This window comes from Prinia subflava, chromosome 5 (genome assembly GCF_021018805.1).
Source record: "Prinia subflava isolate CZ2003 ecotype Zambia chromosome 5, Cam_Psub_1.2, whole genome shotgun sequence".
NCBI classification, from domain to species: domain Eukaryota; kingdom Metazoa; phylum Chordata; class Aves; order Passeriformes; family Cisticolidae; genus Prinia; species Prinia subflava.
The window spans coordinates 5,268,580-5,290,614 of NC_086251.1; the positions used below are offsets into that span (position 1 = coordinate 5,268,580).

At 63.9% G+C, this 22,035-nt stretch overlaps 5 protein-coding genes across 6 annotated transcripts; 2 read left to right on the plus strand and 3 right to left on the minus strand.

The window, feature by feature from the left end:
- The first annotated feature begins 540 nt into the window (after positions 1-540).
- On the plus strand, positions 541-2,534 carry AIP (aryl hydrocarbon receptor interacting protein). Its single transcript, XM_063397724.1, has 6 exons — positions 541-855; positions 987-1,166; positions 1,355-1,543; positions 1,723-1,899; positions 1,986-2,127; positions 2,213-2,534. The coding sequence occupies exons 1-6, from the start codon at positions 541-543 to the stop codon at positions 2,467-2,469; spliced, it is 1,260 nt and encodes a 419-aa protein (XP_063253794.1). The 3' UTR covers positions 2,470-2,534.
- Positions 2,535-3,229: 695 nt separating this feature from the next.
- On the minus strand, positions 3,230-14,382 carry PITPNM1 (phosphatidylinositol transfer protein membrane associated 1). The gene is made up of 23 exons (XM_063397707.1): positions 13,853-14,382; positions 12,984-13,198; positions 12,789-12,910; positions 10,167-10,391; positions 9,767-10,081; positions 9,357-9,452; positions 9,142-9,249; positions 8,972-9,033; positions 8,656-8,900; positions 7,958-8,147; positions 7,747-7,854; positions 7,511-7,653; positions 7,106-7,284; positions 6,601-6,771; positions 6,254-6,403; positions 6,006-6,154; positions 5,822-5,932; positions 5,568-5,684; positions 5,185-5,333; positions 4,934-5,083; positions 4,427-4,610; positions 4,056-4,184; positions 3,230-3,952 (listed from the first exon to the last, which is right to left on the minus strand). Exons 1-23 carry the CDS (start codon positions 13,928-13,930, stop codon positions 3,686-3,688), a joined length of 3,663 nt encoding a protein of 1,220 aa, XP_063253777.1. The 5' UTR covers positions 13,931-14,382; the 3' UTR covers positions 3,230-3,685.
- Positions 14,383-14,756: 374 nt separating this feature from the next.
- On the minus strand, positions 14,757-15,890 carry CDK2AP2 (cyclin dependent kinase 2 associated protein 2). Its single transcript, XM_063397737.1, has 4 exons — positions 15,563-15,890; positions 15,307-15,407; positions 15,082-15,214; positions 14,757-14,968 (listed from the first exon to the last, which is right to left on the minus strand). The coding sequence occupies exons 1-4, from the start codon at positions 15,651-15,653 to the stop codon at positions 14,901-14,903; spliced, it is 393 nt and encodes a 130-aa protein (XP_063253807.1). The 5' UTR covers positions 15,654-15,890; the 3' UTR covers positions 14,757-14,900.
- A 607-nt stretch (positions 15,891-16,497) lies between these two features.
- Positions 16,498-19,426, minus strand: LOC134550841 (calcium-binding protein 2-like). 2 transcript variants are annotated; one of them, XM_063397726.1, is made up of 7 exons: positions 18,652-19,267; positions 18,035-18,196; positions 17,882-17,912; positions 17,669-17,803; positions 17,488-17,597; positions 17,262-17,409; positions 16,498-17,187 (listed from the first exon to the last, which is right to left on the minus strand). In XM_063397726.1, exons 1-7 carry the CDS (start codon positions 18,910-18,912, stop codon positions 17,162-17,164), a joined length of 873 nt encoding a protein of 290 aa, XP_063253796.1. In that variant the 5' UTR covers positions 18,913-19,267; the 3' UTR covers positions 16,498-17,161. The 2 variants fall into 2 exon arrangements, with proteins under 2 accessions (XP_063253796.1, XP_063253797.1); XM_063397727.1 differs by lacking the exon at positions 18,652-19,267 and adding an exon at positions 19,289-19,426 and having other exon boundaries at positions 16,501-17,187.
- On the plus strand, positions 19,321-21,838 carry NDUFV1 (NADH:ubiquinone oxidoreductase core subunit V1). The gene is made up of 10 exons (XM_063397723.1): positions 19,321-19,462; positions 19,547-19,629; positions 19,708-19,878; positions 19,958-20,141; positions 20,227-20,416; positions 20,738-20,950; positions 21,019-21,185; positions 21,258-21,339; positions 21,425-21,570; positions 21,646-21,838. Exons 1-10 carry the CDS (start codon positions 19,409-19,411, stop codon positions 21,727-21,729), a joined length of 1,374 nt encoding a protein of 457 aa, XP_063253793.1. The 5' UTR covers positions 19,321-19,408; the 3' UTR covers positions 21,730-21,838.
- Positions 21,839-22,035: the final 197 nt, after the last annotated feature.

The following is a 22,035-nucleotide window of genomic DNA, read 5'->3' on the forward strand; positions in this document are numbered from 1 at the left end:
GCACCATCGGAAAACAAGGGGCGAGAGAGGGGGGAGCAGGAGCTCCTATGGTGTCTCGGTTGTGAATGAGGGTTTAGGACGGGGTGATGCACCCCGCAGCAGTGCTGAGCAGTGACAGTGGCGGCAGAAAAGCGTGCTCCCTACGGGGTCACTCCTGTAGCAGCGCAGTCACCTCCATTAGCCACGAGTCTTTCCGTGGGACTGGGGACCTGACACCTGCCAGGGTTCTCTTGTCCCCTCAGGATGGCTTCGGGGCTGGGCTGAAGTCTGGTAAGCCCTGAGGTGTCCCCCCCTACGCTGTCGCAGGGCTCTGCCGTGGCTGCCTATCCTTCCTGCCCGCATGGAGACCCGGCCGGGGCTGAGAGGAGGAGACGACCAGGCTACGCTCTCCCGGCGGCGGCAGGGACCCTCACAGTGGGTCCCGGTGACATTATCAACCTCCTTTCCTACACAGCAGCCTTTCTATGGAAGCGGCAGAAGTTTTCATTCCGGAATGCCTCCCCTGTCTCCTGGAATTGCACCCGAGAAGGGTGCGGGGAAATGAGAAACCGGGAGAACCATAAAGGAAACGGGTGCGCGGCTGCCTCCTCTGAACACGCCCCCGCCATGACCACGCCCCTTTCTCGGCGTTCCCGCCCCTCAGGGCCACCTCCGGACCGACAGGGGGCGCCCCGCGCAGCCACGACTGTCCGGAAAGAACCGAGCGCCGGCGGAGGCGGCCGAGCCAGGACTGGCGGCACGGGCGGAGCGGGCGCGATGGCGCAGCAAGTGGAGCAGCTGCGGGCGGACGGCGTGGACAAGGAGGTGCTGCGGGAGGGCACCGGGCCGCTGCCAGACTTCCGCGACGGCACCAAGGTCAGGTCTGAGGGGGGACGGGCGGGGTGGGGGGATGTGGGAAGCGGAACGCGGCGGAGGAGGCGCGCATGCGCCCCCCGCCCCCCCTTGCGTCGCCATGGTGACGCCGCGGGCTCCTCCCGCCCGTTCAGGCCACTTTCCACTACCGGACGCTGCGGTGCGGCGACGAGGAGACGCCAGTGGACGATAGCAGGGCGCGGGGGAAGCCCATGGAGCTCATCGCCGGGAAGAAGTTCAAGCTGCCGGTGTGGGAAGCGGCGCTGCGAACCATGAGGCCCGGCGAGCGAGCGCGCTTCCGCTGCGACGCCAAGGTGGGCGGGACCTGCCGGGGGCGTGGTTAATTACCCGGGGCGTGGTCTGTGCTGATGGGCGGTGACGTTGCATTGTGGGCGTGGCTTGCGGGCGCCCGGGTGCGCTCCAGCCGCGGGGTGCCAGGCCGGAGCATCCTGATAATGTCGCCCCCGCCCTCCTCAAATTCCGGCTCCCTTCCCTCCCGCAGCACGTGGTGCTTTACCCGCTAGTGTCCAAGAGCCTGCGGAACATCGCAGCGGGGAAGGACCCGCTGGAGGGGCAGCGGCACTGCTGCAGCATTGCCCAGATGCATGAGCACTACTCTCTGGGTTACCCCGACCTTGACGAGCTCCAGAAGAACCCCCAGCCCCTCATCTTCGACATCGAGGTGCTGAAGGTGAGGTGCCAGCGTGGGGAGCTCGGGCATGGAAGTGTCCAAAAAACACACAGATGTGGCATGTGGGATGTGGTTTAGTAGTGGCCTTGGCAGTGCAGGACTCGATGATCCTAGCGGTCTTCTCCAACCTAAACAATTCCATGATCCTGTTCTCTGATTCCATGATGGGGTGCTGGCAGGTGGAGCCACCCGGCTCCTACCAGCAGGACCCATGGGCCATGACAGATGAGGAGAAGCTCCAGGCTGTGCCCCAGATCCACAAGGAAGGCAACGAGCTGTACCGACAGGGCAAGGTGCCTGAGGCAGCTGCCAAATACTACGATGCCATTGCCTGTCTCAAGAACCTGCAGATGAAGGTGAGTCTCGCCAGATGCACACAGGCATCCCCAGGAATGCAGGGCTTGAGGGCTGCCTCTCACTCTCCCTGCTCTGTGTGCAACAGGAGCAGCCGGGCTCTCCAGACTGGATCGAGCTCGACCAGAAGATCACACCCCTGCTCCTAAACTACTGCCAGTGCAAGCTGCAGTGTGAGGAGTACTACGAGGTGCTGGACCACTGCTCCTCCATCCTCAACAAATACGAGGGTAAGGAGCCACGAGCCCTCGCAGGTGGCTGTGGCAGGCACCACGAGACCCCCACGCTTTGCTGACCCTGGCTCTCTCCCCACAGACAATGTCAAGGCCTACTTCAAGCGGGGCAAGGCCCACGCGGCCGTGTGGAACGTGGCTGAGGCGCAGGCTGACTTCGCCAAAGTCCTGGCGCTCGACCCCTCGCTGCGCTCCGTGGTCTCCAAGGAGCTGCGGAGCCTGGAAGCACGGCTGCGGGAGAAGGATGCCGAAGATAAGATCCGCTTCAAGGGCATCTTCTCCCAGCAGAGTCCGCGCCCACAAGGGAGAGCCCAGTGCTCTCAGGACAAGTTATTTTAGATATTCCACATGTGGAATGGTCATGGATGTTTATTAATGTTTAATACAGATTTTACTTATTTGAAGTCAGTGGAAATGGCCCTGGGGCTCGCCACGGCCTGGGGACACAGCCAGGCACTTAAGTGGCAGCATAAAGCATCGCAGCACCCGGCTGAAGCTCTTTGCTGGGCTCTAGACTCTGCTCATCGTCACACAAGGGATGCATGGATGACAAGAGCCCACTGCTCCCTGCCAACTTTTATCACTTGTTTGATGTTTTTGTACTTTATGGTGGCCATGGAGGGGCGGCACTGAGCCTCGGCCCCAGCTCCAACCCGTTCCTGCCTGTTCTCCCTGCCACGCCATTGTCACTTCTCCAGCTGCTGCTATCATCCCAAACCAGTGTCTCCTCTTGTCATGTCAGTGTCGGGAATATTTTATATAGAATAACAGCTTGTTCCTGCTATCTCTATAAACCTCTGGTCATGCTCTGCCAAGATAAACTCAACTAAAATCAATCATACCCCCTGGTCACTACAAAAATTTGCTGCTAGAGGTAAATGAAGGGAAACTAAGTCAGAGAGGGGAAGGGTATTTGCACTGGCACAGCCCACACATCCCAGGCCTCTTTTCCCTGTCCTAACTTGCTTGTGACCCAACTGCTGTGCCCCACAGCCATCTCCTTGTGGGACATGGTGTTCCTGGAGGCTCCCCAGGGCTTTCCCAGTGAGTGGGAACCCTGCTGCCACAGACACAGAGCAGACTCATGGGTACTGGTGCCTTGTCATAACATCTGTTTATTCAACACTGAAACGAAACGGGGGGAACAGAGGAACCGTTCGCTCTAGAACCCCAAACCAGCCCTGCCCCGTGACACCCGACGGAAATAAATAGGTGTGGAGGTGCCACTCACTCTGGGGCGCAGCACAGCCCCCAGTTCTGCACAGGGATAATGACTCTGGGGTGCAAACCCCACTGGGCACTGCCCAACGGCCCCAAAGGACCAGAGGGGATGGCACTGGGGGCAGCAGGAAGGACCCAGGATGGCTCAGCCCTGAGGGGATCACTCTGGTCCTCTGGGGGACTCCGAGCCACCTCCCAGCACCCCCTGGTCTCAGGGGACCCAGCACCCTCATCTCCTTCCTATGGCCTTGTGGCCCAGCACTGGCTCTGTCCCCAGGTGCTCCTTGCTGGGAAATCAGGGATGTGGCAGAGGGGGGACATGGCCGTGCCACCCTCACTCCTCACCCTCCAGCTTGAGGCTGACACTGCGGGGCTTGTTCCGGGACAAGCCGGGGGGCACTGAGGGGGGGCCCCCATCCCGCTCCACCTGGCTGGAGCCCCGGGAGCGCAGGAGCTGGCTCTGCTTCCGCAGGAAGTCGACAGGCGCCGGGCAGCCATAGGTGCCTTTGCCCAGCACGGGTCGTGGGGGGCCCTTGGGGGAGTGAGCCAGGGCTGCGGCTTCCAGCTGGGCCAGGTGGGCAACATAACCCTCAGAGAGAAACTGCAGGACACACATTCAGCTTAAGCTGGTGGCCACGGCTGACTGGTGAGGTCAGCCATCGTCCCCTGCAGCCCCAGCCTGTCCCTAGCCCTGCCCATCATACCTGGCATTGGTTGTGGAACTTCTTGACAGCCCGTCCCACAATGTAGATGTGCGTTGGCGCGAGTCCCAGCGAGCTGTAGACGGAGACATCCTTGGTGGAGCCGTAGCCGGCAACTATGGAGATCTCTGCCTGCCCAGGGACAAGAACATTAGGGCAGGGTCCCTTCCCACAGGGACAGCCACCCCCAGGGGCTGGGACAACTGCATGTTAAGAGGGATGGCTGGGAGCTGCCCTGAGAAGCTTCCAGCTCTGCCATGGCAGTGCAGCCCAGCTCCCAGCATCTCCACCGGGATGCAGAGGTGCCCAGGATTCAGCACAGCCCACATCACCCCATCACCAGCCCTGTGTCCTGGCAGCAGCCCCGTCCCCACCTCGGTGCGCAGGCTCTGCAGGAAGGCAGCTTTCTGGCGCAGCGGGTCGTGGGTGAGCCCGTCGCAGAAGGAGACGGCGCCGTGGGGGAAGTTGTGCTGGGAGAGCCAGGCCACCACTCGGTGCTTCTGCATGTCGGGGCGCCCCGTCACATAGATGATCATGTACCCCGAGTCCTGCCAGTGCCTAGGAGGGGACATGGGTGGCTGCCAGGAGCCTGCGTGGAGACAGTGCTGCTATGGGAAGCTGGGATCTCCCAATACAGCATGTGTGGGTGCTGCCTGCAAAACCTCCCTGCTCCCAGGGATTTTATCAAGGAGAAGGTACAGCAGAGCTTGCAAACTCAGAAAGGATTATTTTCCACAACAGGGTACCAGCATAGAGATGATGTGCTGGAGGCAAGGGAGTGGTGGAATACCCTCCCCCTTGTCCCTGCTCTGACACCTCCCAACTGAGTTGTCACACCATGAAAGATGGGGAGACTGACTCCCTGATTGAAGGGCACGCACCTCACAACATCCACAGCCCCCGCCCGCACTTTGGGGTCACTGCCCATGATGGAGACACTTGCGGTGAAGGAACCATCAATGCTGAACACAACAGACTCGGTGCCACGGGCCACCACGGTCAGGTACGCCTCGGCGTAGCTGTGGTCCCCTCTGCAAAGGCAGAGGTGATGGCTCAGCACCAGCCCTGCTGCCAGGGCAGCAGGTGTGGCTCTGCCAAAAGGGCTGGAGGAGAAACTGAGGCAACACCTCACCTGACCACCATGCGCACAGGGTAGATCCCGATGGCCAGAGCCTTGTCTGGAGGGATGGTGAAGGTCAGGCGCCCGCTGCCACTCGTCACCTCGGTGCCGTAGTACAGCCACTTCCCCGACAGCGGCTGTGTCATGATGTAGATGTCCACCTGAGAGAGGGAAACGATCTAGGCATGGGCTAGACCCCCATGTCCTGCTGTGTCCCCACCTGCACATCCTTACAACCTTCTCCCATCACCCCACACAGGTGTCCTGTTAACCAGGTTAACAGGGTCCTGTTAACCACATCCTTCCCCTGCTGTGGGTGACACCATCCCCACGCCTGGTCCTGAACGCCCCACCCTGTTTGAGGGGTCCTGGTGGCCCCCTGAGCCCAGCAATACCTTCTCCCCAGTCAGTGTCACCACATCCAGGGGTCCGTACATGAAGCGCCCGCTGAGGACCTGCGCTTTGCCCTCGCACACGATCACATCGCAGGCACGGTGGTTGGCTGTCACGTTCTGCAGGCACACGGGGTGTTCAGCAGCTCCTGGGGGAGCTCCTGACATACCACCCGGACACCAGTGGGCTGTGGGATTGTCCTAGAACCCACACACAGCCCAGGATGCCCCAGGTGGTCCCCCCATTGCCCACATACCCGGATCTTCACTTGGGTGCGTTTGCGCTGCCACTTCTCCCGAGGGATGGCGGGGCTGTAGATGGAGCTCTCCTCGCTCTCCGCAGGCTGTGGCCCCTCCTTCTCCATCACCTGCCAACAGTACGGTGCTGGCTCAGCCTCCGCCGCCCCCAGCCTGCTGCCCACCCCGCCGTGCCCACCATACCTGGCGCAGGATGAAGGCCACCACGTCAGAGGATTCCCAGTAGCTGGCATGGAAGAGGTGTGGCAGGGTGATGGTGGGGAAGGCAGTCAGGGCGTCGGGGCAGTACAGAGAGTAGTCAATGCGCTTTGGGCCCCACCAGCGCTCCAGGACTGTAGGGAGAGCTGGAATGAAGCCTTTTCCAGATCTCATCCCCTGTTGTGCAGCCTGAGGTGCCCGCATGGGATGGGGTGGGTGGGGATGACACTTACTCTTGACAACCTCGCTGGTGCTGGCGGGAGTAGGGGGCTCTGCCAGCTCATTGCCCTTCCAGAAGCCCCCAAAGCTGCCAGTGGGGGTAGGGGGGGCAGCCGCATCCACTTTGGGCAGGAACAGGGCAGAGTGTGTCTGCAGGGCCTCAGCTGAAGAGACAGCTGGGTGAGCACACCCAGAGCTCCCAGGGACACCCACCACCACAGGACACCCCTCCAGCAGAGCCCCAGAGCAGTGGGAAGGGCTTGCACATCCCTCTCCCCCAGCCCAGCCAGTATTTGAGTGCTCTGGGTACCCAGACGTGGCCCCAGGGTGCCTGGCACCAGGCTGATGGGAACCTGCTCACCCAACAGGGACGAGGTGCCATCACCCAAGGGGTACTTCTGGTATCGGGGCACGCTGAGTGGGGGCACAGCATGGAAGGCCTTGGCCAGGAGGGGCTCCAGGCGGGAGGCACACGGATCAGCAGCGTGGAAGAGGTTGTAGATCTGCTCACAGGCAGGACGCAACTGGGCCACTGCAGCACAGAAAGGGGTCAGGGGTGCCCATGAGGGCTGGGGGGCACCACGAGCAAAACACCCGAGAGGGGTAAAGCAGGACAGAGAAAGAGGAAAGGCTGGAGAGGGAAATTTAGGGCACCAGGGATAGGCTGAGGCTGGCACAGAGCAGGGACACTCAGCCACCCACCAACACCCACACAGCCAGGGCTGGGCATGCAAGGGGCTCAAACCCAAGCAGGGCTCTCTGGGGTGGTCCTGGGGAGCTCAGGCGTGTCAGGTGAGCACGACTCAGAGACTTGAGCCGTGCAGGGTGGGTCAGGAGCTGGCACAGTGGCAGGTGGGGATCCTCACCATCCAGAGTAGGCATGACGGTCTTGCGCAGCGCGAGCACCAGCCCCAGCGGGGAACCGAAGAGGAAGAAGCCGGACACCTTAAATTCGAGGCGGGTGCTGGCACCCTCTGTCCCATCCAGCACCATGGCACTGCTCCGGGGTGCCTCTGCCTCCAGTGGGGCCTCGCTGGCCTGCAGGCTGAGACAGCAGAGACAGTGGGCACGGGGAGGGATGACAACATCGCGCTCCCACCATCCTGAAGGCAAAGCTGTGCCTGGCGTGGCCCTGTTATCCCAGAGGAGCTCGAGCAAGATCCCCCCAGGGCAGGTAGCCTCCGTGAAATGCTCCTTCCCAGCCTGGAGTAGATGGGAATAGCACCCTTTCCATAAAGTACAAGGTAGCCAGCCATCCCTCTTGGGCTCACCTGCACGTGGAGCTATGCTGCTGGCTGTCCCCCTGTGTCCCTGGGGCCTCAGGGCTGGCCTGGCCCAATAACGGCGTTCCCTCTGTCCCATCAGCCAGCGGGTCCAGGCTGCTGCACTGCTCCGGGGAGATGGGCTCTGTGCTCTGCAGGGGGAGACAGCAAACACCCAGACCCCATGCAGCCCCCAGTGCACCTTCAAAACCTCCCCAGGGGGTGTTGGGATGCAAGGCACTCACCAGGCTGCCACGGCGGCTGCTGCTCCGGCTGCCCCCTGAGCCCGCCCGGCTCTGGCACAGGGCATCGAATCCCAGGATGCCGCCCACGCAGTCCCCCAGCAGCACCACCTGCAGAGACCACAGCTCCATGAGGATGGGCACACCCCCAAACCCTCCATGCAGAGTCACAGCTGGACCCAAGAGCCAAGCTTCCCCCCAGATTGCACCTCACCTGGCCACAGAAGCCAGTGCCCTCTCCGGAGCGCAGGAAGGCTGCATAGGCCTGGTTGGCACGGGTGATGACGGTGCCCAGGGCATGCTGGTAGGTGCCTGAGGAGGTGGCCAGCAGTGGAAGTGCTGCCAGTGGGATGTGGTCCTGGCTGCTGGACAGGCTGTCCCTGTCATGGCTGTAGGGGCTGAGCCTGAGGGGGACATGGTGAGGGATGAACAGGACTGTCCTCGTGTCCTCATCCCACATGCATGGTACTGGTTCACCCCGGGATGCCACTCAAGGAGGAAGCCCCATCCCATTCCGTCCCACCACAAGACACTTGCTTACCCAGGATGCTGTATCTGGAGTTATACCTATCCCATCTAATCCCATGCCATTCCATGCTGCCCTGATGTCCCCATCTCTCTGCACAATGCTTGCTCAACCCAGGATGCTGCACGAGGAGTTATCCCCATCCTATCCCATCCCACCCCACTGTCCTCATCCCACAACAAAACACCTGCGTGCCCTGGGATACCACACCAGGAATTATATGTATCCCATCCCATCTCACCACACAACACACGCTTGCCGCAAGATGCTGCACCAGGAGTTACCCCCCATCCCCTCTCCAGTCCTTAAGGTCCCACCAGAATTGAAGTCCCCTCTCCAAGGACACCAGCTCCCTGGTCCCCTGCTTTCCCAGTGGGAATCCATACTTGGAGACAAGGGCGTAGGCTGCAGCACAGATGGGCGGGCAGGGCACCAGGCGCAGGGCCACATGTCCCAGTGCCTCGGGAAAGTGGACGCGGGTGACAGCATCAAAGGTGGCCGCCAGTGTCTGCACATCCGCCTGCTTGGAGCCTGGCTCGCCCGCTCCCTGATCCAGGATGTTCCCACTGTGGAGGATGAGGAAGAGCGCGTGGATCCGGCACATCTGCTCTGTGTTCTCTGCCACGCCACCCTGCAGGAAAGGAGAGCAGTCAAGTCGTGGGGCAGGGCAGGAGGGCATGGCCCGAGGGAGGGGACACGCACCTCAGAAAAGCTGGATGTTCCCAATCCTTCACCATCCCCCTTGGTGGCGCTGGCTCCATCCCCTGTGAGCACACAGCCCTAGTGAGGCAGCTGGGGTCTCCAGGTGGGAATCAGGCCCCTCCCAGGACACCCACCCCAGGATTTGGGGCCAGAGCACCCCCAGTGCTCACCCAGTGCCTCGTCCAGCTCTGCTGGCCGCTCAAGTGTGTCCAGGAAGTCATTGGAGCTCCACTTGGTCATCTCCTTGGCAAAGACCTCATCGCTGTCAGACAGATCCTCTGCAGAGGCAGGAAGGAAGCGTGGGTGGGGGGACACCCCTGTGCCTGCACACCCATCCTCAGACAACCTTGCCCCCACCCAGCCTGTTCCAAGATGGTGCCAGTACCGTGGGCATCGAAAAATTCCTCTTCGGAGCTGTTCTCCGAGTCCCGGGCAATGTTCTGCATCCGCCACTCCGACAGGCTCTGAGGAGACACACCCCCTGCCACCCGTGGGGGGTTAGCAGTCACAGCCCCCTGCAGAGAGACCCCTGCTCCTGCCGCACAGCTCCCCCTTGGTCCTGGACCCAGACCCTCCAAGGCAATCTGGGGCAATCCCTGTGTCACCCACAGTCCCTCCTTGGGAGATCCACGACCATCTCTGGGTCACCCAGGGCCAGGGGGTGGGGGGGACCAGACCTGGGACACGCAGAGCCCCAGCCCAGGAGACCCAAGCCAGGCAAAAAAGTCCCTTGACACATCTCCTATGGAGAACCATAGCACTCAGGGCATAACCACACCAGACCTGGTCTCTCACCTCCATGCTGGGAAGAGTAGGAAGACCGGGAAGAGGTGGACCACTGCTTGGCAAAGGTGTCATCGGAGGGGGTATCGGTCCCCGCCTGCAGCTCGGCTTCCTCCTGCCTGCCAGGAACATCTGGCTCTGGCTGCCCCTCGGGGCTGATCCCGGCTGCTGGAGGCTCCTCGCCCTCGCCGCACTTGGCCATCTTCTGTGCCAGCATTCGCGCCGTCTCCTCCTCCAGCTGCCGGATATCCTCCATCGTCAGGTCCGTCCACTCGTCCTGCCAGCACCAGGCTTGGCGGTGGGCGCGCAGCATCACCTTCCTCAACCCTGGGGGGAGAAGGGGGGAAGCGAGTCCAGTGTGATCCCACGGCTGCCCAAGTGACCTTCTGGCTACCCACGGCTCCGAACTCACCCACGTCATGGATGAACTGCTCGATCTTGGACTGCATCCCCCAGTACCGGAACTCCACCTTGCAGAGCTTGTAGGCGCACATAAGAGGCCCGCTGGCTGCTGCTGCCTCCAGCCAGTCATCCCCCAGCGGCCCCCGGCCCGTCTTGGACGAGTGGTAGAGTTTGGGATCCTCCTCGGGCTTGTATTCCCCGGGGGAGATGGGATCACGCACAATGTCAATGGTGTCTGTGGGGGGAACGGCGCTTGTCACCCCGCAGCGCTTGGCAAGGGGGCACAGGTAGGAAAACAAGGAAAAAGGGACAAAAATCAGGTCAAATTATTCCCACAAGCCATGCACCCAACACAGCTGGCAGCAAACACTCTCTGTCCTAGGATTCTAAAATCTTGGAGTTGTGGAATTGCAGAATCCTGGAATGATTTCAATTGGAAAGGACGTTATGGGTCCTCTCATTTCACCCCCTACCATGGGCAGGGACACTTTCCACTATGGTTGGCCCCCATCCAACCTGGCCTTGGACACTTCCAGAGATGGAGCATCCGCAGTTTCTCTGTGCAACCTGTCAGGGCCTCACCACCCTCACAGGGAAGAATTTCCTGATAGAACATATAAAATCCCACAGCTGGATCACAGACACCCGTGGTGCAACCAAAGACATCCCTATCCCTGTGTGGGATCCAAATCCGCCACCCCAGGGAGTGGCACAGGGACACAGGGGCTGGGAGTGTGCGGAGAGCCGGGGCTGACACACGTATGCACATTTAGCCGCCAGATCTGGCGGCTGCAGAGTGATCCTGGTGCCCTGGGAGACAATGGGGCTGAGGACTGGGACAGCACATGGGGCAGCTCAGCACTGCTCCCGGCTCCCCCCCAGCAAAAAGCCTGAGGGTCCCCCCCAAAAAAGGGCACAGCAAAACCACCACGTGACACAGGAGCCTCCAGAGAGCCAGGAGGGAGGACAATGAGCTCCATCCCCAAACAAAGGTGACCTCTCCTGAAACGAGCATGAGCTCGTTTCAGGAAAACGAGCTCATGAAAACAAGCATCCTCATCACATGAGGATGATCTCCCAAGACCAGAGAGAGGCTCCTGAATGACAGGAAAACACAATCCAACAGCGTTCAGGCTCAATCCAGCATAAAATCTCCTAGAATTTGGCTTTTCCAGCCCCATCTCCAAATCATGGTCTGGAGGATCCCAGGGCATTCCACTGGCTCCCACTACCATCCCACCCCCTTCCCAGGCTGTGCCAAGCTTTGCTTTTATTTGTACCCCTTGATGGTGCTGTCAGCCTCTCTTCCTGCAGCTTGGGCTGAAAAAAGGGGGAAAAAGAAAACTAGAGATGCCCTGAATCCACAAAAATGATGCAACGCACAGCATGATGCCAAGCATCTTGGATAACAGAAGCAAAGAGCTGGGATAGGACCTGCTGTCCCCAAGCAGTTCCTGGCAGTGTCATTCCCATCACAATCCAACTCCCTTTGCTTTTGCCACTGGGAGGAAGCTGCCAAGGAGGCAGTTATCCCTGTGGATCACCCAGATCATGTTTTTCCATCGCCCTTTGAAACGTGAGAGGGGTTTAAATCTGTCAGTGCTACAGGACGCTAGGGCAGAGAAAATCCCAGCGGGATCCACACTGGGGCTGGTCCCACCACAACCCTGCTCCCTGTGGAAGGCAGCAGCCACTGGAGGTGCTGAGTGTCCTGTGGAATACCCACAGGACAGGCACTAGAGTGGAAAACCACACAGTGGGCACGGGGCCATGCCCTGATGCTGTCTGCTTGGTCCTTGCTGCTTCCCGGGGGCAGTAGGGGCAGAATTCCTGCCCCCAGGCCCGAGCCATCGGTATCCCGGCCGGACATCCCCAGTGCCGCAAGAGCCGGGGAGAGAAATAGGTCAGATGAATCATTTCCTCCGAGTGCCTATTTTAGGCCTCCATTTTAGGAGGCAGAGCGTCACACTCCACACTCCGGCGCCTGAACTGACCGTGTCCACACCACTGGGAACGGGAACCTGGCAGAGAAGGAAGAATCCCACCCCAAGCTCCCAGTTCTGCCCACCAGTCCCCCTGGAAAGGAGCCAGAGAGTGATCTGGAGCAAAGCCCTGGGGAGAGGGGAAGCAGGGCAGGGAGTAGGAAAATGGGGACATGCTTTTCCAGCTCTCCCTGCTCCAACTGATCCAAAACACCCCACAGGATCCAGGTTTCAGGTCCCATGAACACCAGGAGAGACTGAGAAGGCAAATCCATGCCAGAACAAGGCTGGGACATGGAAGGAGAGGGGAGCAGGCTGCACTAGGACAGAGAAGCTGCAAACAGAAATAGAGGCAAGGGAGGAGGCAGAGGACAAAACTGTCCCTGAAAATATCTTTAATGTGGAACTTAATTCAGCACTGCTGAGAGGGAGGGAGCAAGCAGGGAGCTCGGAGCAAGGAGCCTGGGGCAGGGAGCTCAGGATCCAGGGAGCTCCTCCCTTCCAGCATCCCTTAAATATGAGGACCAGCAACGAGAGTGAAGCTGAGTTCCTAAGGCCCCATCACAACCACACACCTATCCCAGAAGCACTATGTGGGAATCCCAGCAGCCACAGTGTCCTGCCCAGCCCCACAAGCCAGCCATACCCACCCAAAATCCTCTGCCTCTTCTCTGCCGCGCTCAGGTTGAAGATGTTGTTCTGCTGCCCCGCATCCGGGCGGTAGTACGTCTCGATCTCAATGGAAAACTTCTCCACGAAGGGACATGTGTACCTGGAGGGGCACAGGACTGAGCCCGGGAGCACGGCCAGTCCTGCAGCCCACCCCAATGCCTCCTAGCTCCCACCTGGTGCGTGTGTAGGGATAAGCATTCCAGGACTCCTCCTCCACCTGCAGCGCGGCTTTGGGGAGCAGCGCCCGGAACCAGCTGGGGATGTGGGAGCCGACGTGGTAGATTTTGTGGGTGTACTGGCCGCTGCCCCCAGGGCCATCGCTGTAGGGTCGGTTGGCCAGGATCTCCACGCCACTGCCCTCCCCACTCGACTCCTCCCGGCTCTTCTTCTGCACAGACACAATGGTTCAGTGCAGCCCCTCCGAGCCCCATTACCCCCATGGGCACCCAGGGTCCCTGTACACTCCCGTCCCCAGTGCTGGCAAACCCCAGCCCCACCTGCTCCAGGACCCCCTGCTTGGCTCAGTGGTCCCAAATCCACCTGAAGCCTCAGTGACATCCCTGCAACCTGCCAATCCCTTGAGACCAGCCTCAGGCCCCCCTGTGCCCCTCCAGGTGCCAAGCTCTGCCCTACAGTTCCCTAGTTCTCCACACTCAGCCCCACAGCCCCCTTACACCCTCCAGCACCCCATGTTCAGCCTCAAAGCCCCCTGTGCACCCCGAAGCTCAGGCCCTGCACTCTTCTTGTTTCCCCACAGCCCACCGGACCCCTCAGGCTACAATCTCTAGCCTCTCTCAGCCCCCTGCACCCCCTCAGTCTCAGTCCCCAGATCCCTGCACCCCTCCAGCTTGCCATGCCCAGCCCCACAGCCCTGTGCACCCCCTCACTCTTGGCCCTTGGACCCCACATCCCCCAGGCTCAGCCCCACAAACCCCTGATGTGTGCAGCCCCCGGGCTCATCCCTCAGATCCCTACAACCCCCAGCCCTCCTGCTCAGCCCCGCAGCTCCCTCAATCCCTCACGCTCAGCCCCGCATCCCTACCTGGATCATGTAGAGCTGGGCCACCTGGTACTCCTCCAGGCTCATGGGCAGCAGGATGTGGTACTCCTTGATCAGCATGGCGGCGGCGGGGCACAGCGGGGCACGGCGGGGGCGGCTTCTGAGGGGGCTTCCGTTACACCGGACCGGGCCGGCTTCGGGACAGCTCGGGCCGGTTCGGCACCCCTTCAGAACCGCTCGGGGCACTCTCGGGTCAGACCGGTACCGCTCAGTCCGGGTTCGGCCCGTCTCGGAGCCGCTCCGCCCCCGGGCTCGGCTGAGTCGGGTACCGCTCGGCTCGGGTTCGGTTCAGTCCGGTACCGCTCGGCTGCGCTCGGTCCCAGGTTTGGTCCCGGCTCGGAAAAGCTCTGCCCCGGGTTCGGCGGAGTCCGGAACCGCTCGGCTCCCGATTCGGTTCAGTCCGGTACCGCTCGGCCACCCTCGGGCCCGGGTTCGGCCCGGCCCGGCCCCACTAGGCTCGGCTCCGTTGCCATGGCAACGCGCCCCCCCCACTCCCCCCCGCCCGCCCGCCCGCCCGGTGCCCGCCGCCCGCCGCCCGCACCGAACCTGCGCCGCTCCGCACCGGCCCCTCGGATCGTGACATCACAGCCCGTTCCCACGGCGACAGCCGTGACGTAGGGAGGTGAGGGGGGGCCCCCGTGACGTCAGAGAGCGGAAGGCAACGAGCGCCACTCACGGGCGCTCCGCGTGTGCCGGCACCGCCGCCCCCGGAAAAACCCGGTGTTTTATTTAAAAAGCCACTTTTTACAGCGATCAACGAGTGGTTTGGTCACTCCTGCACCTTTCAGCTCCGGGACACCAGCGCGGCGCCAAACTCTCCTCCAACTCCCCCACGTCCCACCGTCACCACCGGAACCCATCCCCGCGGGGACACACCGAGGCCAAGTCCCAACATCATCCTTTATTTATAAAAACACGCATTTATAAAGAGCGGAGAGAGCGGGGAGGGGGGGCTCGGGCAGCACGGCTGCCCCCCCGCCCCCGCCGCCACCACCGGGAGGTCCCGGGGGGTCCCGGGCGGCAGCTGCCGTTACGTGCGGGCGTTTCGCTCTGTCTCTGCCAGGCACTCCCTGACCAGCGCCCGGGCGTGGATGATCCCTGCGGGGAGAAGCACAGGGACACCTCGAATCACCCTCCAGTCGCTCCCCGCGGGACTGGGGAGCCTCGGGGACGCAGCCCCGCGGCCGCCCGGTTCCCCCCTCTGCCCGTACCCCGCTTCAGCCGCTCCATGGCGCTCTTGCTGCCGGCGTAGGTGGGCCGGATCTCCTTCCCCATCTCCTCGATGACCGAGAGCAGGTCAGTGTAGGTGCTCTGCGAGCCCTGCGCCCCGGGGGGCTTCATGGCCTGCGGGAATAGGGGGGCACGCAGGGACCGAGGGGCTGGGGGCCGCCCCTGCCGCCGCGCCCGGCCCCAGCGGCCCCGGCCCCGCGCCTCACCTGCACGTAGCCCATGGACGGCGGCCCGAAGTCATTGAAGAGCGGCCGGAAAGGGGCGGCGGCGCCAGGGACGGAACCGGAGGGCGACGGGACACTCGTGGCTGCGGGAGACTGAGGGTCACGGCCGCACTCCCCCTTCCTCGGTACCTCCCTCACCTGGTACCATCCCTTCCATGGGTACCCCACCTCCAGCCCTCCGGTCCCTCTCCACTCCCGGTGCCCCCCGTCGCCCACGGTTACTGCGGGGTTCTCTCACCGGCGGACGGTGCCCCGGGCCCCGGCGGGGCGGGGCTGGCGCTGGCGGCTCCGGGGGTAGCGGGGGCGGGAGCGATGGGCTTGTAGGACATCCCCGACGGCCGCCCGCCGCTCCCGGATCCCTGGAGCCCCGCGGCGGGGGTCGGCGTGCGGCCCCCGCGCTCGCCCCGCCGGTTGTATCGCCGGTGCCCGCCTCTCTTCAGCTCAGCTCGGCTCCGCTCGGCCCGGCGGGAAGCCGGGAACCGGAGCGGAGCGGGGCAGCCCCGGTTCCCGGTAGCGCTACGCGGCCCCGGCCTGACCTGGGTCTCTCCCCCCTCCGCCGCCGCCGGCGCTCGCGGTGATGACGCAGGCGCGTCACGACTGCAACGTCATCACGCCGCCGCGCGCCCGCGGGCCGGTCACCGTGGAGACACGAGGCGTCGGCCCCGCCCCCTCGGAGCCCCTCCGACCACGTGACTTCGGCGTAGACCACGCCCCCTCCCGCGGCCGGCCGTCTCCGGGTCACGTGAACGACCGGCGCCACCACCTCGGGGGACACGGCGGGGGGGCATCGGGAGCCGCTCCGTCGGCACCGCTGCGCTCCCCCCGCCGCCAAAGGACCCCGAGCCACTCCACAGCCCCGAGGCAGCGCCGGTCAGGGCGGCACGACTCTCCGCGAGGGTGAACCCCGGCCCGGATCCTGGGGGGCATCGCTGCCGTCCGTCCCGGGAACCGGCCCCACCCGCCGGCCATGCATTCCCCGGAGCCCTGTGAGGTGAGGGGGTGCCCGGGGTCCGGGCTCCCCGCGGGGCTCCCGTGAGACGCAGTGGGAGTCCAGTGGATGGCATGATCACGAATAAAGCCTTTGGATATAACATAAAACACACACCAAAATTCTGTTGAGAGAGTTTTATCATTTCAAAAGGGCAAAATTGGCCCCAAAACTGCAGCCAGGGCAGAGAGGGTACCCACAGCAGCCCTGCCTGCAGCTGGCTGAGGCCCTTCCACCCAGTGAAGCTTTAATTTTCTCCTCGAGGGTCTCCTGGCTGGGCTGCCAGGAGTCTCCCCTGTGCTGGGGACTGCCAGAACATCCACGAGGGTCTGGGCCAGCCCCAAATGGGAGGGATGCCTCACCCTAGGCAGGTCTGGGGTACGTCTGAGCTGAAACCTCGGTTACAGGGCAGGTTATGCGGTGCAGTCTGCATTAAACATAGTGGGGGGGCGCCTGAGGGGCTCAGTGTGGCACACAGAGTGGGAATGGAGGCTGGAGAGATGAGCAATAGGGATGGGGCACAGCTGAAGGGGAGGGGACCACGATGGTTTGACTTTTAGGGTGAGGTCCAGATGGGAAGGGGGATGATGCAGCGAGAGAGCAGAGATGAGGGCGAGAGTGGTCCAAGTTCGGCTGAGCCTGTGCCGAGAAGGGTCCCGACTTTGGCCCCAGTGCCTCCCACCATGGCCAGACCTCAGCATCGGAGCAGCCCCGGCACCCGGCCTCACCCCAGGCACGGGTGCCGCTGCACCAGCACTGCCCCAGCCCCTGGAGCTGGGGGTCCCTCTGTGGACCCCTCCTCTTCGTAAGGCACGGGGGGCTTGGGTCCCGCGTTGGCACACACCGCCCTCAGCGTGACATCATCCGCACAAACTCTGCCAGGGGGTAAACGCACGTGGAACATCCCAGATGTCCCTGGGGGCGCTCCTGGCCCCTTCCCTGCTCCTACCTTCGAAGTCCACCAGGCCATCGCCATTGAGATCCACGTCCTTGAGGATCTCATCCACCTCCCGGTAGTTGAGCTGCTGCCCCAGGAGTTTGCGCATGGCCTCCCGCAGCTCAGCCATGCTGATCTGTCCGTCCCCATTGGTGTCAAACTACAGACAAGGTCCCGTTGCCATCGGCCACCTCTGGCACGCTGGCAGCCCACCCATGTATCCCTGCCGCCCCCATACCTCACGGAAGGCGTCACGCAGCTCCTTGATCCCAATCATATCCGCCGTCTCCGCCAGCATCTTGGGGCCCATCAGCTCCACGAAATCATCAAAATCCACCTTGCCCCCGGCTGCGGCAGGAGAGAGGTGTCAGCAGGGCACGGGGCAGGGATTGATAGGGACCTGCTGCCCCACCACATACTGATCTGCTGAGACAGCTCGATGAGCTCCATCTCCGTGGGCATGTATCCCATGGTCCGCATGCACTCGCCCAGGTCCTTGTAGCTGATGTAGCCATCATGGTCCTTGTCGAACTCCCGGAATGCTTGCTTCAGCTCTGGGGACACCACAGCATCACCACCGGCACCCCGGCAAGGCCACCCACCCGAGCAGGACCCCCTCCCCAGCGCCTCACCTTCAATCTCCTCGGGCCGCAGCTCCCGGTCCTGGGGAAGAGAAAACGGGAAGAGACGAAGGAGGGGTCCTACTCCTGGGGATCCCACGGGGATTCTGCCCTAAGCCCCCCCCAGGAGCGCAGGCAGCACACGGGGAGGGGACAGTCGCATACCCGTTGGGTGATGGCGATGCTCTGCCGCAGGAAGATGCAGGCCGGCCCCACCAGCCCCTGCAGCACCGAGTATCCCTGCATCGGGGGGGTCTGTGCCGCGTCCAGCATGTCCTCGGGGTCCCCTGTGCCCGAGCCTGGAGCGCCCGAGCGTGGCTTCCCATCCTGCGGGTGGAGCAAGCGTCAGCAGCGACGGGGGTACCAAGCAGGGATCCCCCTCCTCCTCCTCCTGCTGCCCCGCGGGGTATCACAGCCCTGCCGTGCCTTGGGGAGCCGCCGCTCAGGGGTCTTGGTGCAGTTGCCCATGGCTGGGGGCTGCCCCCGCGCCGCAGGACATGCCTGGCCCCGGGGGGGCTGGCTGGCGCAGACCGTGGGGCTGCCACCGGGGATTTGAGGTTTTTATGGAATATCTCGGGATATGCAGGGCAGGCGCGGGGGGGTCGGTGCCGCGCCCGCGTGCATAATCCTCCGGATTATTCCCTGCTCGGCCGCCCTGCTCCAGATGTGGGCAGCCGCCCAGCTGTTCCTCAGTCCCGCAGCCTCCCTGCGAGGGCACGCAGGATCCCCGGCACGCACCCTGCCCTGGCCCTGGCCCTGGCCCTGCCCCTGCCGCCGGTTACCTGCCCCAAAGCGGGCTGCGGCCGGGGCTGCCCCGGCTCCTCGGCAGCCCGGTGACGCTCCGTGGGGGACGCAGCACTACGGCTCGATCTCCCCCGGCTCCCCGCAGTGCCGGCTGTGCCGGGACCCCTGAGCCGAGGGGCCGGGCGGGAGCCGCGGGCACCCCTCCGGCCGGGGCCGTGGTGCCGGGGGGCGCCCCGGCAGGTGGGAGGCGCGGGGCTGCCGGTGCCGCGCCGCTGCGGCCCGCGGAAGAGGAAGAACATTCCGCCCGCTCCTGCTCCTTCTCCCCACGACCGAGGCCAAGCAGGAGGAAACCAGATCGCCCCGAACCAGCGCTCGCCCCTCGCAGGGACGAGGCCACCGCTGTCCCCGGGACCCGCCGTGTCGCCCAGGAGATCGGGTGGAGCGCAGCGACCCCCCGGGGCGCTGGCGGGGGGGAAGCGGGGCGCCCCGGGGGGCTCCGGGGGGGGCGGACGGGGGCTCCGGTTTCAGCGCCGAAACCCGACCCGGGCCCGGGCGCGGGGCACGTGCCGGCGCGCCGCCAGCGAGGCCACGCCCCCTCCGGGACCACGAGCCCGCCTTGTGAACGCGCCCCTGCTCTGGCCCCGCCCCTCCGTGAGGCCGCGCCCCCAAACGGACCCGGTCCGGCCTCTCTCGGTGACGTCACTGCCGCGCCGCCGGCGCTCCCCCTGACGTCACCGCGGGGGCGGCTGAAGGTGACGGTGGTCGGCGCTGGTCCCGGTGCCGGTGCCCCCCACCATGGCCGGCAGGCAGCTGCTGGCGCTGCGGCGCCTGCCCGCCGCCTCCTTCTCGGTGAGCGGGGACGGGGCGGGGAGTGCCGGGACCATGCGGGACGGGGCCCAGTGTTCCCGGTGCTGAATCCGTGTGTCCCCGCAGACGGCGCCCAAGAAGACGCAGTTCGGGTCGCTGCGGGATGAGGACCGGATCTTCACCAACCTCTACGGGCGGCACGACTGGCGGTGAGTAGCAGGAGCAGCGCGGAGGAGCGCCGGTGCTCGGTGTCCCGTGCCCGGTGCCACCGTGCGCGGTGCCCGCAGGCTGCAGGGCGCGCTGCGCCGCGGGGACTGGTACAAGACGAAGGAGATCCTGCTCAAGGGCGTGGACTGGATCCTGGGCGAGATCAAGACCTCGGGGCTGCGGGGCCGCGGCGGCGCCGGCTTCCCCACCGGGCTCAAGTGGAGCTTCATGAACAAACCCCCGGACGGGAGGTGAGACCGGGACCGGCCACAGCCCCGGTACCGTGGCCCCGCCCTGTGGGCAGCACCCCCTGACGCGAGCTGCCCACAGACCCAAGTACCTGGTGGTGAACGCGGACGAGGGCGAGCCGGGCACCTGCAAGGACCGGGAGATCATGCGGCACGACCCACACAAGCTGCTGGAGGGCTGCCTGGTGGCGGGGCGGGCCATGGGCGCCCGCGCCGCCTACATCTACATCCGCGGGGAGTTCTACAACGAGGCCTCCAACCTGCAGGTGGGGGGAGCGCCCCGCAGCCACCCCGCACCCCCCGGCGCGGCTCGGGGCGCCCTCAGGCTCAGCACCCACCCCTGGGCTGCAGGTGGCCATCCGTGAGGCGTACGAGGCCGGGCTGCTGGGTGGCGACGCCTGCGGGTCGGGGTACGCCTTCGACGTGTTCGTGGTGCGCGGCGCCGGCGCCTACATCTGCGGGGAGGAGACGGCGCTCATCGAGTCCATCGAGGGCAAGCAGGGGAAGCCCCGCCTCAAGCCCCCCTTCCCCGCGGACGTGGGTACGGCTCCACGGCTCTGTGCTGAATTCCCATACAGTTGTCTGAGGGACACCGTCCTGCTGCAAGGACAACACCACAGCCAGCACCACGTCCCTTGACAGCTCCCAGTGTTTCGTAGAGTGGTGTGGGTTAGGGTTAGGGACCTGAAAAGACTCTCCTTCCATCCCACTTCCATGGGCCACAATCCCAGGTTGCTCCAAGCCCTGTTGAGCCTGGCCTTGGATGTTTCCAGGGATGCAGCAGCCACAGCAGCTTTGCGCCCCTTATGCTGGGGCATCACCATCCTCACAAGGAGGGATTTTTTCCCTAACGTTTTCCCAGGTGTGTTTGGCTGCCCCACCACGGTGGCCAATGTGGAGACGGTGTCAGTGGCCCCCACGATCTGCCGGCGTGGCGGCGCCTGGTTCGCCAGCTTCGGCCGGGAGCGGAACTCCGGCACCAAGCTCTTCAACATCTCGGGGCACGTTAACACGCCCTGCACGGTGGAGGAGGAGATGTCGGTGCCGCTGAAGGAGCTCATCGAGAAACACGCCGGTGAGTGCCGCAACCGAGCCAGGCCGGAGCGCACCGAAGCTGCCTTGTCCTGACCCTCCTCTTTGCAGGAGGTGTCCGCGGGGGCTGGGACAACCTGCTGGCCGTCATCCCGGGCGGCTCCTCCACGCCGCTGCTGCCCAAGTCCGTGTGTGAGACGGTGCTGATGGACTTCGATTCCCTGGTGCAGGCGCAGAGCGGGCTGGGCACGGCCGCCGTCATTGTCATGGATAAATCGGTAAGGGATGCGCCGCCCCTGACTCTCCCGGGAGTGGGACCCTCCCTTTCCTCACCCTCCCTCTCTCCCCAGACCGACATCGTCAAAGCCATCGCGCGCCTGATCGAGTTCTACAAGCACGAAAGCTGTGGGCAGTGCACGCCATGCCGGGAGGGTGAGCAGGGGCCGTGGGTGAGGGGCTGCAGGGCGAGGCACTGCAGGGACCCACCCCCATCCCGATCCAATCCCAATTTCTGCAGGCGTGGACTGGATGAACAAGGTGATGGCGCGGTTTGTGCAGGGTGACGCGCAGGCCGCCGAGATCGACGCGCTCTGGGAGATCAGCAAGCAGATCGAGGGCCACACCATCTGCGCCCTGGGCGACGGCGCGGCCTGGCCCGTGCAGGTGAGGGGCCCGGAGGGCTTGGAGGGGCTGGCAGCCTCCCCCCACCCCCTTAACCAACTCTCCTGCTCCATGCAGGGCCTCATCCGCCACTTCCGGCCCGAGCTGGAGGAGAGGATGCGGCGCTACAACGAGGGCAAAGCCCGAGCGGCGTCGGCGTAAGGCTGCACCAACACACCTCCCTTCTCCTGCTTGGAAGGGGTTTCTGGGGTGCTGGCAGCATGCTGAGGGTTCTCCAGAGGGTCCTTAATAAATGCTGCTGTGCTCTCAGGCTCTGCTGTGGACGTGAAACAGTAGGAAGGGACTGACGGGGCAGAGGGCCTCTGGGTCCTGCTGCCCCAGAGCAGGAGATCCCTGGGGATCATGGGGTGACACAGACGCGGCCTGGATACCCCACAGGGGAGATTCTGGATTTCCATAGGGGTGGAGCAGAGGTGATGGCTGTACGGTATTAACAGACACAGTCCC

Excerpts from the sequence above, each read along its gene's own strand:
- PITPNM1 (XM_063397707.1), bottom strand. The coding sequence starts at position 13,930 with ATGCTGATCAAGGAGTACCACATCCTGCTGCCCATGAGCCTGGAGGAG. Across the intron at positions 6,772-7,105 it reads CGTCATGCCTACTCTGGATG|TGGCCCAGTTGCGTCCTGCC; the intron begins GTGAGGATCCCC and ends TCTGTGCTGCAG. Across the intron at positions 5,334-5,567 it reads TGACACTGACTGGGGAGAAG|GTGGACATCTACATCATGAC; the intron begins GTATTGCTGGGC and ends TCCCTCTCTCAG.
- CDK2AP2 (XM_063397737.1), bottom strand. The coding sequence starts at position 15,653 with ATGTCCTACAAGCCCATCGCTCCCGCCCCCGCTACCCCCGGAGCCGCC. Across the intron at positions 15,408-15,562 it reads GCCCGGGGCACCGTCCGCCG|CCACGAGTGTCCCGTCGCCC; the intron begins GTGAGAGAACCC and ends AGTCTCCCGCAG. Across the intron at positions 15,215-15,306 it reads CGTCCATGGGCTACGTGCAG|GCCATGAAGCCCCCCGGGGC; the intron begins GTGAGGCGCGGG and ends CTATTCCCGCAG.
- LOC134550841 (XM_063397726.1), bottom strand. The coding sequence starts at position 18,912 with ATGTTCTTCCTCTTCCGCGGGCCGCAGCGGCGCGGCACCGGCAGCCCC. Across the intron at positions 17,913-18,034 it reads GCATCGCCATCACCCAACGG|GACCGGGAGCTGCGGCCCGA; the intron begins GTATGCGACTGT and ends TCTCTTCCCCAG. Across the intron at positions 17,188-17,261 it reads TGGCCTGGTGGACTTCGAAG|AGTTTGTGCGGATGATGTCA; the intron begins GTAGGAGCAGGG and ends ACCCCCTGGCAG.
- NDUFV1 (XM_063397723.1), top strand. The coding sequence starts at position 19,409 with ATGGCCGGCAGGCAGCTGCTGGCGCTGCGGCGCCTGCCCGCCGCCTCC. Across the intron at positions 19,630-19,707 it reads TACGGGCGGCACGACTGGCG|GCTGCAGGGCGCGCTGCGCC; the intron begins GTGAGTAGCAGG and ends CGGTGCCCGCAG. Across the intron at positions 19,879-19,957 it reads AACAAACCCCCGGACGGGAG|ACCCAAGTACCTGGTGGTGA; the intron begins GTGAGACCGGGA and ends AGCTGCCCACAG.
- AIP (XM_063397724.1), top strand. The coding sequence starts at position 541 with ATGAGAAACCGGGAGAACCATAAAGGAAACGGGTGCGCGGCTGCCTCC. Across the intron at positions 856-986 it reads ACTTCCGCGACGGCACCAAG|GCCACTTTCCACTACCGGAC; the intron begins GTCAGGTCTGAG and ends CCGCCCGTTCAG. Across the intron at positions 1,167-1,354 it reads GCTTCCGCTGCGACGCCAAG|CACGTGGTGCTTTACCCGCT; the intron begins GTGGGCGGGACC and ends TCCCTCCCGCAG.